Source organism: Prinia subflava, chromosome 3, assembly GCF_021018805.1.
Source record: "Prinia subflava isolate CZ2003 ecotype Zambia chromosome 3, Cam_Psub_1.2, whole genome shotgun sequence".
Lineage (NCBI taxonomy): Eukaryota > Metazoa > Chordata > Aves > Passeriformes > Cisticolidae > Prinia > Prinia subflava.
The window spans coordinates 21,965,550-21,981,089 of NC_086249.1; the positions used below are offsets into that span (position 1 = coordinate 21,965,550).

Consider the following 15,540-nt stretch of genomic DNA (forward strand, 5'->3'; position numbering starts at 1 on the left):
CTGGATAATGTGATTTTCAATGAGGCAGAATTTTCTCCCTTAGCTAGTTCCATATGTATTGGATTGAACTTATCAGCAGCGTCTGCTGGCAGTGGCTTGCTGTGTGCAGCGCTGGGGTTTGATGGCTGCTCTGATTACCCAGTTACAGTAATAATAACCTGGATACACTTCGGCCCTCAAGCCAGCCCTGATCAGCTGATAGGGCACAACTTCATTTTGCATTCCAGCTTAGACAAAGAGATCGAACACCCGAGTAAGTTGAAGAGGGATAGCAAAGTTATCGCTTATCACCCTGCTCCAGGGCAATAATTGTTATCACCTATCACTGAGCACTTCTCTGCTTATCCCTCTTTCATGGAGGCTAAGCAATCTCAATTGCCTCACATTTCCTGAGATGTTCTGTGGGGCAGCGGAGTTTGCAGTCTGTCAAATCCTAAAATTCCCACTTGCACACATTCCCTAAGCGGCAACTGCTCCAATCCCTTCCTGATTTTGCTGATTGTCTTGGAATCAAAACTAATTAGGGAGAAGAGCCCAGCTATCCCACAGACAAATGTCTTTGGATGGATGACTTCTATGAAAAGGGAAAGAAGCATCTCATGGATGCTTTGCAGCAGATTGTAGAGGTTAGGTTGGACCTTTCTGTTTCCTTTCTGCTATAGGCACAGTTCCAGTGCTGGGAGCTGGCTCCTGCAAATAGGCACAGAAATGGGTAATTCACATGTTATGCGTGTTAAGCCCAAGGCCTTGGCTTGCTTTGGCAGAAGGCTCCTCTCATGTTTCCATAGGAACATAAGGGAATTACAGCCTTTCAGCACACAGCTCAGAGTTCAGCCTCACAGTTACTGAGAGGAAACAGCTGCTGCCACTACCCAGGTAGTGTTGCAGATCCAAACCTTAAGTTCTCAGATATGAAATACATACGCTATGAAATCATGCTGGCTCCCCTTGCATAAGCAGAGATCTCTTACAAAACAAGGGCTTGTAGCACCATGTGCATCACACCAGTGAGCTGTGCTGATAGGAGGTTGTGACGTGATGACATTTGCTTCAAATGTCAGGACCTTGCAGCATGAAGAGGTGACAGCACGTTATGCTGCAAATAGCTACCGGATCATGGTGGGTTTCTTCTAGGAGACAAACCACTAAATGTGATTGCACACGTAGCTCTAGTTAGGCAAAGAAAAAGGGGGAAAAATTCCTTCTAACTGAAAAAGAAGGTGCTTAAAAGAAATACAAATTTGGACCTTTCTTGTCTGACTGGATGCTGATTGACTGAGTAATAAAATGGCAGATAAAAATCAATGCCAGTAAGTACAGAGGGATTCACAGAGGAAGGAGAAAGCCTAACTACCCATTTACATTGACAATCTGAAAAAGAGCACACAGGGAAAAGATTCTGGAATTCCTGTGAAAAGTTTTCTGCTAAGATCAGTTTTGTGCTATGCAGTGGTCAAGAAGGGATCTACAAGAAGCAAAGAATTAGCAAAGACACAGAAAAAAGAAGAGAAAACAATGGTTTGGCCTCAAAAGGACCATTCTTTTTTATGACCTAGCTAAAGAAATTGTGGAAATTATTAGCACAGGGTGCCTGGAAGAACAAAACTAGGTGTTCAGGAAGGTTTCTAAGCAAATTGATGCCGTATATAAGCACAACCTCTTCAGAAAGTCCCCTAAATGCTGATAACTAGCATCTGGAGTGCTAGCACAGAAAGACCACATTTCCCTGTCCCTAAGTGTCTTTTCTGGCCAGAGTAAGGGACAAGAAATTTTGTTCAGTCAGCCTCTGGTCTTCCCCAAAATATCTTTCCCTATTATTATCTGACCATAAAAATGTTAACAGATTGTGGAGGGTTGGTTTCCTCAATTAATTCTGCCAAACTCTTCAACACTCAGCGAACAACTGAGATTTTGTTTACACATTCAGCAGGGCAGAGTGAAAGAACCAATCTGTCCTCAAATTAATTACTTCATTTCACATTGGTGTTACGGTGCTAAATGAATGAGATGTCCTCTCCCTCCTCATGTGCCTTCTGAAACAATCCTATTGTGTCAGACTTGTCACTGCAATCTCTCTTAATTGCAGGCTCCTTGGTAATTTCTCTGCCACAACATTTTTCTGAGAAGAACCAATGGCGAGTACTCAGATGAAAATAAATGCTCTGACAAGCTGGAGTTTTAATTTTTCTTTAGATTGCTTGTAAAAGAGGATCATTATTAGCAGATGATAATTAGGAAGTGGTAACACTTTCATTTGCAAGGATATATTGAAATTCATTAGCATCTGAAAGCTTTGCTGTGCTCTGTGGCAAATGAAATGGACAGATCAGACTGGTTCCTCATAGCTATGATAAATACCCTGATCAAACCACTGCCACCCCTATTGTATCTGTGGATCTATCTGTCTTGTGTTTCTGTAGCCTACCTTTACTAAACAAGCCAATGATGGGTAAAGTGTGAAATTCCTGGAAGGTTTTACCCCTCCTAATGTCTTTTCTAAGCTGATGGTCTAAAAGGAGCTCTTCTTCCCTCACTGGAGTGAGACAAGAACGTCTGTCCAGAAAGTACTTTGTTGGAGTCTAGAACATCCCTCTGGCCACCCTGGAGGGTTTGGAGACCAGACAGGGGGGTCTGGGATCTGTACATGGGGGTCAGTTAGACCCACACAGATCCCAGGAGGACACTGCCTCTGATTCCTGTCCATGGGAGTGAACACTCACATGCAGGAAGAATCACAAATCCTAAGAATTTAAAATAAGTACTGGATGGTTTATTATAGAATATAAATATAGAAATCAGGATTCTTAGTATATGGGGCTGAAGAGGCAAGATGGAGGAATTGGGGAGTGGCCCCTGTCCTCCTTGTTCTTGCTCTCGTCCCCCATCTTGTGCTGAGTTGGGTTTTAGAGATTGGCTTAGAGTAGAACTGACATGTTAGTATGGGTAGTAGGTATTGGTAAAATTTTGTAAATAAAAAATAGGTCTCAGACAGTGGTTGGGTCAGGGGTACTGTACATAAGGTGCGGGGCTCTCTGATCCGCCCAGTCTGCTGCGTGTCCTGCTCTGCTGGGGATGCCTTGCAGAGCTGAGAAAGAACTAAGATAAGGTACCCTGCCAGGGAGGCCTGGCAGAGCTGAAAAAGGACTGAGATAATGAAGAATAAACAACCTTGGAAATGTGCACCGGCGGACTCAGCTTGTCGTCTCTACCTCTGGTGTGTAACACTTAGGGCAAAGAGAAGACTGAAAACCTTATTACCTCTGGGAACAGCAACCCAGAGGAAACCCTCAGGGAACAGCAACCCTGGGGAAAAACCTTATTACCTTGGGGCCAGCAACCCCAAGGAGAATCTCAGGGAAGGAATAACCTTAAGAGTACTTCAGAGAAATGTATTGACAGGACAAGAGATAATGGCTCTGAACTAAAATAGGGTGGATTTAGATCATATATTAGAAAGAAATCCTTTCCTGTGAAGGTGGTGAGCCACTGGCAAGGTTGCCCAGAGAAGCTTTGGATGCCCCATCCCTGGGAGTGTTCAAGGCCAGGCTGGATTTGGGGTCTGAGAAACCTGATTTAGTGAAAGGTGTCCCTTCCCATGGCAGTGGGGCTGGAACTGGATGGTCTTTGAAGATCCCTTCCAACCTAGAGAATTCTAAAATTCTATGAAATTATCCCCTTTGATAATAATCCCCTCAAGGCAGCTGAGGTGAGAACTGGAGGAAGAGATTAAAACAATGGGGAAAAATCTGCTGCTCAGAATGTGCAGAACCATTCTGAACAATGTTTGCTGCAGTGGGGACCTCATTCTTCAGGCTGTCAGATCCAGCAGAAGATCAGCATCCCAAGAAGGTGGTTCATCCCACCTTGAACATGTGCACTGTCACAGAATGAACCACCTTCAGGGTACTAGTTTCTTTCCACTGAGAAGAGACCCCCAAAACACCTACTTAGACCAGATTCTTGACTGGTCCAAGAGGCTAAAGGTATATGCAAAGGCATATGTTGACAACTCATGATTATTTCTCCAGTCTTAATGAATTGCTGGTTTTCATTTGGCAGGAAGGTGTCCCTCAATATTTTCCATTGAGCTGCAAATATCAGCTAATTAAAACGTCATGAAAGATGAGACTTTTATTCCTTATGATTTTTGAAGAAGTGAAAAGATGTCCTTAAAATACAGAAATCCTACTTGGCATGAAGCAATTATGTTCAGAGAAAAAAAAATAGCTTTAGGCTTAAAAAGTAGAGTTGTGTGAAGAGCAATGATTCTTGAAAAACTGACTTTCCAAGTCCTTCCCTGGCCAGCCGATATCTCTAGAGCTACAGAATAGTTTTCTAATTTCTTTTGACCATTCACTTATGAGTATTTATTTGCCTGCCAAGACACAGAAGCAGAGGGTCACTTGAGATCTACTGGTTACTTATACAATAAATCAATTTTATTTTGAACTATTATGAAATACTTGAGGGAAGAGCATTTGCTGGATTTTTCTGCTAGGATCAACCACTGTGAAGGTATAAACAACCGTGACATTACATTGTCAGCGTGAGTTTTCACTGTTCATCATTTATTGAGGGGACTGGGGAGTGAGTCACACCTGCCACAGACATTGCCTCAGCACAATTTGCAAAGTCAGGTTAGAGTCAGATCGGGGAACACTGTTTAGGAACTTTCTATTGGCAGTGCAGGCTATCTGCATTATTATTTTCTTGTGATTTTGCTTCATGTCATTTCCTCTTTCATCCTCAATTTACTTCTGTTTTGTGAAATTTTGGAGCTGTGAGGAACGAATGCATGAATTTTGCTGTTATATGATTGTGGTGGAAGAACGGCCTCCTGAGAGCTTCAGTTGCCAACAAGAAGGATTTCAGTGCTGCAAACTTTGAACTCCAGAGCTGTTTGCTATAGCAAAGCAGAAACATAACTCATCTAAACCATGTACCATTCAGCCACGGATGGAAATGAATAATATCCCTCTTATCTTGTACAAGGGAGAAGAGAGGACCAACAAAAGTGGTGGGGTATTTTTTTGGCACTGACTGAACTTCAAAGAGGGGCAGAAAATTGGATTACAGATTTCTGGATTCCCTGATCTCATGATTCATCTGCTGGACTGCCTGAATCTCTCTGCTCAAGTCACTTAATTTTCTTTTCAGTCAGCCTTCTCACTTCGGTAAGACAAATTCTACACTGCAAACTGACCAGCAGTAGGTGTTCCTCTACTATACCTGTGCTTCTGGCAATACTTTAGCCCAATATAATGGTTAACTCATGGGATTCTGGAATGCTTGGAAACCATGATGGACTCTTTGAATATGAAAAGGGTAGGAGTCTGGGCTTTGATGCTTTTTGGCAAAAAAATAGACCCTCCAAAGTATATTTTTCTGCATCCTTGCCAGGAAACAACTAGCTGACATATTAAAAAAAAATTTAAAAAAATCATCATAGCAAGACCTGACACAAAAGCTCATTAAATCAGTTTGGGTTTCTTGGAATCAGTAACAATAATGTCATCTCTATGTCATGAAAAATAACTTCCTGAGAATCACAGAATCATAGAAAGGTTTGGGTTGGAGGGGACCTTAAAGATCATTTATTTCCAAACCCTTACTATGGGCTGGGACTCCTTCCCCTAGACCAGGTAGATCAAAGCCCCATCCAACCTGTCCTTGAACACTTCCAGGGATGGGAGAGCCACAGCTTCTTTGGGAATCTTATCTGCTCTTAGTGAAATAACTTTCCATAATATCACAGAATGGTTTGGGTTGGAAGAGGCCTTTGAAAGTGCTCTAGTCCAAACCTGCTGCTATGGGCAGGAGCACTTGTTAAAGGATCCCCAGGTTTTGCTGAGGGCTTGCTTTACAAAGAGGTTGGGATAGGCTTGGCCATTGTTGTGGTGACGAAGGAGGGAGCTACCACTCCCTGATGCAATGAAAAAGAAAACCTGCAGCACACTGATGTCAAAGCCAAGAAACTATAAATAACTCACACTCTGAAAAGCTGTGCTGAAGATGACATAACAGGCAAAAATGCCACATCTCAAAAAAACACTCCTGCATGGGTGTCCTTCTCAGTCCTCTTCCCAAACATGATCAAAATCCATGTACAAACAATGCCTTCCACCTCATCTCTGTCACCTCCCCATCATCTCTATCCTCCCATGTGACTTTTATTTTTTGTGAGGAGCTATGGACAGATGGGAGGAGCGACATCCTCCATCTGCAGAGCTTGTTACCTTGAGATTGCCAGACTGAAGTCTTGGCTACACACAGGACTGCATATGTTTGGCTAAACCTGTTTTGAACAATTTAGTTCACAGCCATGAAGGCTCTGTGATGCCTTTATTCTGACTCAACTGTGCTTTTATCACATTTCAGTATGTTGGAACCAGGTGAAATTAAGCTGAATTAGACCACTCCCACATCAAAGTTAGTATCCACCCCTACAGGATTTAGCTGGATGCTGTGATGTATAATGTCAATGTCTAAACCACCATTTGCATTTCTTTGAGCTGTACAGCAATTTTGCTGCCCTTCTATATATATACATACAGCAATGCTTATAGGGCTCTTTTTTAATGCCAAGAAAGCCTCAGTGAACTGAATGTTAGTGAATCCTGCCCATGTTGGGAAGTACCAAGCACTGCTGGAAAGGAGGAGCAGTGGCTCAGTGGGTATAAAACTGATGGGTGGATTTATTCCATTGCCCTCTGGACACGTGCCCATCACCAAACCCCTCTGGTTTGGCATTCCTCCCAGCCACGTGAATTTGAAGAACCATGACACGACTAGCTGAGGGTGAGACATACTCACTTATTTCCAGGAGCAAGCCCTTAGGATGTGTTTCAGAGCTGGAGAGGAGAGCACTCTCCAGTGTGACTAAACAAGCTGCTTTGAAAAAGCCCCCTTTAAGAAAGCCAGTGGAGAAGAAGCAGTCTCACCCCTGGGATTTGTAAGGGTGGCATCAGTGCCTTTGCCTCCATCTCCGCAGCGGGTGTCATCGAACGGGAGGCACTGATCCCCGGTTCCAGCCAAGACCTCCGAGTTCTTCACAATGTCTTTCACTGATGTGGTTGACTTGATTTTATAGATGCGTCGGCTGTTGGTGTCCGAGAGGTAGATGGAGCCGGTGATGGGATCTGTGGTCAAGTAATACTTATGAGCTGGGCTGTGGCTGAAAAACAAGGGTATGACATTATTAATTTTTTGGATGACGTGTTTCCTTAACTCAACGGGTAATGCAAACAATTTAGAGAATAAAAACGCACAGGGAAGAAAGACTGGGAAAGTGAAGGAGTGCTGTTTTGGACAAGGTTAGTACACAGTGTGTTACAGCACAGGATCCCAAGCTGAATCCATTAGCAATCACTGTGCCTGGGGTGCCCTCTGGCATGGAGGGAAGCAACCAAAGGAAAGGGCTCTCTGGCCTGAGCCAAAATCATGCCAGGAACTACTACAGGTTGAGTCTCAGTGCCTGTGTTTGCTTAATTTACTTGTTACAGACATAGTCCTGAAACTGGTGTTTGTGCAGTGCCAGGAAGTGAAGGGAAAACACAGGACAGTAGGGAAATAAAACAAATAATAATGCAAAAAAAATCTGCCCTCCCAACAAAGACTAATATAAACTCCAAAAGAAGACTTCCTGTCTAAAGCACTTGAAGATACACCCTGCAAGATCACTGCATCAAGGCTCATCTAGTGCTCTTGCTGACACCAGCAAAGACTCTAAAGTTCTGTCCTGCCCTCGGGGAGATTAAGGGAATCCTGCCACTGAATTCAGCTGGACCTCAATGATGAGAGAAACAAAATGATTCCCTGAGTGGCACATTTTGCCCCAAGTAAAGCATGAACTGGTATTAGGCTGAGGAACCTGAATATCAGTCTCCTGTTGAACACCCTCTGCTCACTGTTTCCTTGGACACTAGAAAGAGTGGCTGAGAAAATGGGATGAACAGACAGAATGGTAATATTTTTAGCTCCATGACTGCAATATTAAATGAGCCTGAGACTGAAGAAATTAATGAAATAGAATCCACTTTATGGAAAGCATCCAATAAGACTAGCCAGAAAAAAACCAAGATCAGTTTAGACAAAATTTCAACAATTGTCTTGCAAGGACTTTACCTGTATTTTAACATAGATACTAAAGTTAATAATATCTTTTATTAAATTGTTGACTACTAGTGTATATTGAGCTGCATCTCTTCTAAGCCTGAGACCAACAGGTTAGACTTTAAACATCTGTCCTGAATAGATTTATTTTCCGTCTAAGAAAGCTTAAGTAGTAATTAGAAGAAGTATGAAAAGTATCTACTTTTCTCCAGAACACTGTCAAGCTGTCCAAACTCATCAAGTCCAAAGAATTCATAATAAAAATCTAGGCCACGGTTCACAATCTTGCACTTAATGGAATTGTTCCACGAGAAGCTGACTAGAAACTTGAGTGTTGATCACAGTTGACTTTAATCTGCATATAGAAAATTCCTCTCAACCTTTATGTTAGGAAAACTACCCCCTCCTCAGACACGTAACAGTTACTGAGTTGTTCTCTTCTTGAAAAACCGGTAAACTAGTTCTTCATTCAAATTATTTAATACTATGGGTGTGGGGGAAAAGTACCTTTCTGATTTATTCTGGAATATCCCTTGTGATTTATCCTATTAAAGTCTGAACAGATTTCATCTCCAAAAATGACACTGATTCCTGCTAAATGAAATGCTCTGACCTTCAAGACAGCTCCAGCCTGACAGTTCAGTCTCCATCTGTATTCCTTCCCAATGACAGCAGGCTGGGAGGGTATTATTTCATTTACCTGCATGTCACTCACACTAAGCAAGTGGCTTCAACCCTGGTGGAAGAAGTTCCCTGTGGGAATCCATCATCCATTTTGATCAGAGCCTTGCATTTTCTGCTGACTGTCCTAACAAAGCCCTGCTGAATGTCAGTAAGCTTTTGAGCTGTTCATAATCTCTATTTTGCATGGGAGGTGGACAAGAGGAAGAGAGTTTTAATGGCACTTTGCAATCCTTTACCATCTTTGACTGGCAAGCAGAGATAAGTTTCCCTGAGTTTTAGAGCAGCCTATGTGCAGATGGGCAAAGGCAAATGACTTACCCAGAGATGGAGAAAAATGGGGATAGAGAGAAATTCCTGCTCCCCTCTCCCAGCATTATTGTGATTTATTTTTGGATTGCACAGCCTTACTCTGGTGGGTTTTATTATTGATTACAATCTTCTGTAAAAAAGAGAGTTCTTAAAACAATTTTCTATTCCCAGCTCTTATATAGAATAGATGCTGAAACAATATGTTGAAAATGGTCGAGCTGGAATTTACCCCCCTGGACCCTGCCAACTGCTTTCAGCACTGCAGAGAGATACTATCCTGCTCTGCCCTGGCATGAATTGCACAGTATTATACACTGGAGGTGGTTTTTTGTCACTTTGAGATCCTTCAGGGTGAAAGATGCCTAAATAAACATACATTGGTCATGTAAAATCTCCCAAAATGCTTCCCTTTATCTGGGATGGTGCATGAGCAGGGGAGCCAGGAACATTGGGGATTCACTTTATATTTAAAGCCAGAATAAACAGGCAAATGCAAGTGGTAGATTGGACTGGGCTGAACTGCAACTGAAATAAATATGCCTGGGGTGAAGCAGAGAGGATTTTTTCCCCCTTTCATCCTCTCTTATTTCTCAGCTAGGTAACAGTCCAAAACAAAAGACAGGACTTTTTACTATTCAAAGACTTGATTGGCTATACTGTTTGTAGTCTTAGAATATTTATCCCCAATAGTGGCACTGCCACTAGAAAATGACTGTGGAGGAAGAGCTGATTTCCCATTCAGAGTTTTCCTTGAGCTATTACAGTTTTTTAGAAGAAAATCTGAAGAATGCATTGATATTTTAAACTCCCTGAAGCAATAACACTGAAGTTGCAGTGATGGGATGGGCTGGTCCCTAGCCAAGAACTGACACTTTGATGGGTATTAGTGGGCATGATGGTGTAAGGGTGTAAGTCACTGGGAATAAGAACAGTTTCATGGTTCTGCAAGCCAAAGTGAAATGGAGGTGATACTCCTTCCATGTATACTTGTGACACGGTGATGTGCTGGGAAAGCACAGGGAAATCTTCCAAGTCCACAGTGATCCCACTTGTTTGGGATTGTGTATAGTCTCTTCCATACATCTGCCTCTCTCTTTTATCATTCTCATTGTTTGGACAGGATAGTGCCAATACCATTTAGGGAGCTCTGCAGTATGTGGGGAGATTCAGACTCCTTTTTAAAGTATTTCTGCTTTACATGAGTCCTTACACACAGGCATAGGGAAGAAACAGGACACAAAGTTGGGTGAGCTGGCAGAGGCAGCAGGCTTGGATTGTGGATTGCTTCAGTTGTACTATGATATATTCACAGGCTGTGAACAAAGGCTGGTATTCTCCCTTTGGGCCCAGAGCCCATGTTTTGGAGGAGTCCTAGGAAGGAACCTCCTACTACAGAGTGGGAAGCCAGTCTAAGAAATAGAGATGAGAAAATGGAGATGGTCACTTTTTTCAGCAGGTTCCCTAGAAAACATCGGCACAGCAGACTGCACCTTTTTATTGGTTTCTGTAAGATGTCGAGGGATGGTTAGATGGTTACAATGTGGATGCTCACATCAGAGCAGGCTGCCTTAATTCCCTTTACAAGCAGTAGAGAAAAAGATCACCTTTTGGGGTAGGACTTGTCTGACTATTTTTAACATTTATCTTACACAATGAACTGTATCTTAGTTTCTCAAATGCCAGAGTTTACCACCTCTTCAAAGGACACTTCTTTTCCTGGTAACTGTACAGCTCTGGCTCCCACTGTGGTCAACAGACAGGAGCAGGCACACCAGCAAAATTAGCTACCCATAGCCACTGACCTGGATAAACCCCTGGGGCTTCTTTGGATCTGATGTCTCTGTTTAAGGACACAAAACCACCTCTTCTTCTGTGCCAGCTTCCCACTTCCTCTCTGAGCCTTGCTGGCCACGTACATTTGCTGGAGACTAAAAAACTACCAAATTCCTGCAGCCAGGAGCTTTTTGTTCAGTGGGGCTGTGTTTCCATAGCTCCATGCTATGCACCCTGCAGCTCAGAACCAAAGGATTTAATTGTAGCTTGTGTGAGGTACTGGTCTTTTTTCCCTGGGTGACACTCAATAGATTAATACCTAAGGAGGCCACATAGTGCAGTGAGCTGAATTTACACTTGGTCTTTTAGTGTTTGCAGTTTGTGCGTGATGCCCAAAGCTCTTCTAGTGTGACACACTGGACAATAAAACTTTATAACAATGCCATAAGCTAAGCCAGAGACTGCAAGAGACTTTTTACCTGATCCTAGGGCTGTTTGCTGAGATACCTCTCTTTGTTGCTAACTGTAGACTTCTCTCTACAGTATGAATGGAAACAAGAAAGGAAGAATACATTTTAGAGTGGCCACTTCTCATATATTTGTAAGAAGAAATGCCTCACTGCCCTCCACGTTCCTGCAGAGAGGGCATCATGATTTGGTGATGCTTTTTGGCTTAGCTAACATCCCTCATTTGGGCTTTTGCAGAGTTCCAGTGGTTTCCAAACCACTAAGATTCAGCCCTGTGGATCTCACTGTTTGAACCATTGCTGGTCACTGGTGTCAAGCTTAAGACCTTCTGGAGTTCAAAGCACTGGAGCTTTAGCTGAGACTACACCCACTCATTTGCCTGAGGGTCAGGAGCAGAGAGTCTTCCCAGCAAGAAGTATTGAAGCAAATGTCACAGAACAGGCACTAACAGATGGGTGACTCCTTCAAGGCAGTCAGAGATGGGAGTGTTTGATCTGGAGCTCCTCATCTGCTTCCTCCCTCCCTGATCCTCTTTGGGCTACACTGAAGCAGGCATGTCTTGGATTTCTTTCACTTACTTCCTTAGTTTTTAGGAACTGCCTAAAGGCTGAAGCCCTGCCAGCTCTGCTTGCCAATCTGCAGTGTTTGTGACCAGTCCACAGATCTTCCTTCAGTAACTGCTTTCATACACAAAACCTCTTCTCATAACAGGTATCCAACTACTGCCCTTCACTGTCAAAGCAGATGCACTTTAGTGGCTGTGCATTTCTTTATGGACACAACCTGGCTGTTCCAAAGAGAAATGAAATTTTCTATAGCCTTCAAATGATGTGAAAGTAGCTGGGGGGCTGGAACTCAGCCTGATGAGGACAATCAGTGAAAAGGTCTTGGGTACCAACCTCCCAGCGCTGCTAATAGATGCTTTGGGCCAGTCCATTACACTGTGAAGCTCAGCCCTTCGTTATTGTTCTGGCAATAGGATAAAAAATCAGTTTCTACTCCATTTCATTTCCAGGCATGCAGATAAAAGAACACTTCTGGTTTAGCATAGCTTCTATAAAGTCAAAAAAATAGTAAATGAAAAGCTTGTAGTAAGAAAAAACCCCAATCCCAAATGCAAAAGAAAACTAAACACACACACACAAAAACCCCAACTCCACACAGTCTAAGCTTCTGATTTAGAAAAGCAACCAGGGAGAAGGATGGGAAACTTGTCAGTCAGAGAAGTCCTTGCAAACACAGGCAGTGACAGGAAGCTGACATCTTCTGGAATGCAACTGATTGGATCAAACCCACTGAAACTCCAGTGAACCCAAGTGACAAATATTCTTAGTGACAAAGCTCCAATTTAGGAGTCTCTCTTTTATCTTGTTTTCTTGTCATTACTCTTTTATTGCATTTCCTGGCCAAGGCTCTGAGTTGCGCTACCTCCTATTTGAGCCTGACAGACTTTCACGTGTCAAAGCTCTTTATGAAAGCTCAGACTGAAAAATGTTACAAAAACTAACTTCCCTGAGTGGGTGATGCTGGGGTACATAGGGATCTTCATTATGGCTGTTAAACCCTCCAAACTCAAATGAAGGCTTTTCACTGTACGACAATTATTTTTCCATCCCAGTTGTTCCAGTGATCTGTATCGTGATACTGTTCCCATTCTACTTTCTCGGTTAATTCCCACCCATTTTTCTTTCCCCCCCTCCTCATCCTGTTATCCAGCTTCTCCTGCCTGTACTTCCCCTGTCTCCAGCTATAACAGCTCATGCAGAAGCTTGCATGGCTCACACTGTGATTAATGGCTCCCAGTTCTGATGACTGATTGCCTACGCCAGTTTTAATCACGCCAGCTTCATTTGCTATTGAATCATCTGGAAATGGCACTTGTGGCTCACTGTGTAACAACATGCAACAAGACAGGGAGCAGCATAAGAATTCTCCACTGGTTGGCTTACCTATGTCTGAAATCTTTATTTCTGACAGAAGACAGGAAAGCAGGGAATAGAAGAAAGAATGAGGTGTTAGCAGCTCAGTTCGATGCATTATTAGCAGATTGAAAACTTGACAGTAACTGTATCATACAATGCAATAATAAATAAAGACTTAGCTGGAATGACACTGATGTATTTTATATTGGATATTACCTGGCAGTGAGCTCACTTATGTACTGCTGCATATCACAAAGGAAGTGTGATCTCACCTGCTTGGAGTTATTCACTCACAAAAGAGATAGGACCATCAGACTTTATCTATCATTCAGTGCAGCGCTGAGCTAAATAGATGTAGATATCTTTACAGTTTTTTTCACCCTCAGTCAAAGCAACACCTTGTGATTTACAAAGGTAACTCAAGAGTGGCACAGTTATGGGTGGCAGTTCATGGCTGCAACCTTGTGAACTCCATCCTAGAGGACTGAAATTATGCCCAGCTGGACATTTTTCATAGGTCTAAGTTACACATCCAGCTGCAGCTCCCTGCAACCCACAATGCATTTGCTTTCCAGAACACCGCACTCCAAAGCCACCCCTGCAAACAAACCTTGGAGCCAAATAGTGAGGGTGTTAATCTCAAGGCAGATGCTGATTTGAAAAGACACAAGCAAACTCTGTTTAGTCCAAAAGCAATGGCTTTCCTCCACAGCTTTTAGGCAGGCGACATCTGAACCCACTTACTTTACAGCACACCAGAGTGAAAAAATGTTCATTAGATCCAGTAACCTGAGCGTTTGCACAGATGAAGCAGCAATTGTTGCAGCAGATTTAACTCGAGTCAATTTAACTCTGTGGCTCTACACAACAGCCAGCAAGGCTACTCTGTAAAGACTTCCAATTTTCTCTTCCCCAATGAGGAAATACTTTGCAAAATCTTTGTTTGGTCTGGTATTTCCACTGACAATGGAACAGGGATTGGGTATTCAAAATTGTACTTATGGGAAAGAGATAATAATCCTACTCCATTGCAATGGGATTTGGGCTCACCTAGGCTCTTCTGGAAATCTCACCTTTGGTCATTAAAATAACTTTCTGGCCCTGGAAGGATATTACACTCTAACGAGGACCAGGTCTGAAGGTTTATCCCAGCTTCCCACCTTACAAACGTGAGACAAATTATGTTCTCATGTATCATGGAACAGAATAGCAAAAATGAGGTTCTTGCTTCCTGACTTGAAAGGTGCCCCAGCCCTCTGGGGTACATATACCAAGGCAGCTGTTCTGTAAGTGCCAGCCTTCTCATGGCTGTCTGGATTTTTTTTCCATACACCATGACCTACAAGGATTGTTCTGAGTGCCAAATAAGACTTTTGGCAAGGTCTAATGACTATGACATGTTTGAGCAGGAGGGACTAAGGGGATCTTGCACAAATTTGGCTGCAACCCTTGCAGAAATGCAGTCTTGTGTTTGTCCTCAGCAGCAGGGGATATTAAATCTGCAGAGGGAGGGTCTTACTTTTGTGAAGAATCTCACTTTCAGGCCAGATCCTGAAAGGTAAATAGGAGTATGGAACCTTCCTACCAGGCTATCCTCATACTGACTTCTCAGGACCTGAGTTCAGGCCTGTCAAGCATGGAAGACTCATTCAGAAATACTCCCTTAACTCTGTATGACTTTCCTGGAGTGAGGCTTGTCTGGCCATGCAAAGCCCAGACCCAGGCCCCATTGCGGAGACTTTAGATAGGAAAAATATCCCCAGTGAGGTCAATTTGAAATTTGGTTCAGTCACAATTTATTCCATTTTCTCAGAACTTGTGACAATTCATACTTTTCCCTCTGCTTCATTGTTTTTAATGGATGTTCCTGCCCCTTCCTCATTTTTTCTCCTGGTATATTTTTTTCCTTTCCTTTCTGGCATTGAAAGGAAACTCTCCACTTACTTCCAGATGCTCCCCATCTGCATGTTCAGCCTCACACTGCTGCTCAGTTGGGAACTGAAGGGGGCTGCTACAGCTGTCCCCTCAAAAAACAGCTAGAAAACCCCAGTCTGAGACTGCAGAGAGTGATCATCTTGTCTAAATTATGAGCGATCACCAGTCCTGATTCACCTCTACATATCATCGTCAGTGCTGTGTCCTTCCAAGTTTAGGTTATCTCAGAGGCTGCTTGTTAATTTTCAGGATTCCCACTGGTTTCTGACTATAGGAAAAGGCAGACATCAGCACAGCCTGATTTAGCAGCACAGAAATGTGTCAATATTTTTGGCGT

At 42.9% G+C, this 15,540-nt stretch overlaps 1 protein-coding gene across 2 annotated transcripts in view; it reads right to left on the reverse strand.

Moving 5' to 3' along the window:
• Positions 1 to 15,540, reverse strand: part of TENM4 (teneurin transmembrane protein 4) — a 600,742-nt gene that overhangs the window by 52,959 nt on the left and 532,243 nt on the right. For both annotated transcript variants that reach the window (XM_063394390.1, XM_063394392.1), the window contains one exon: positions 6,942 to 7,174. In XM_063394390.1, the coding sequence (XP_063250460.1) occupies positions 6,942 to 7,174 (233 nt within the window). The remainder of the gene's footprint in view (positions 1 to 6,941; positions 7,175 to 15,540) is intronic.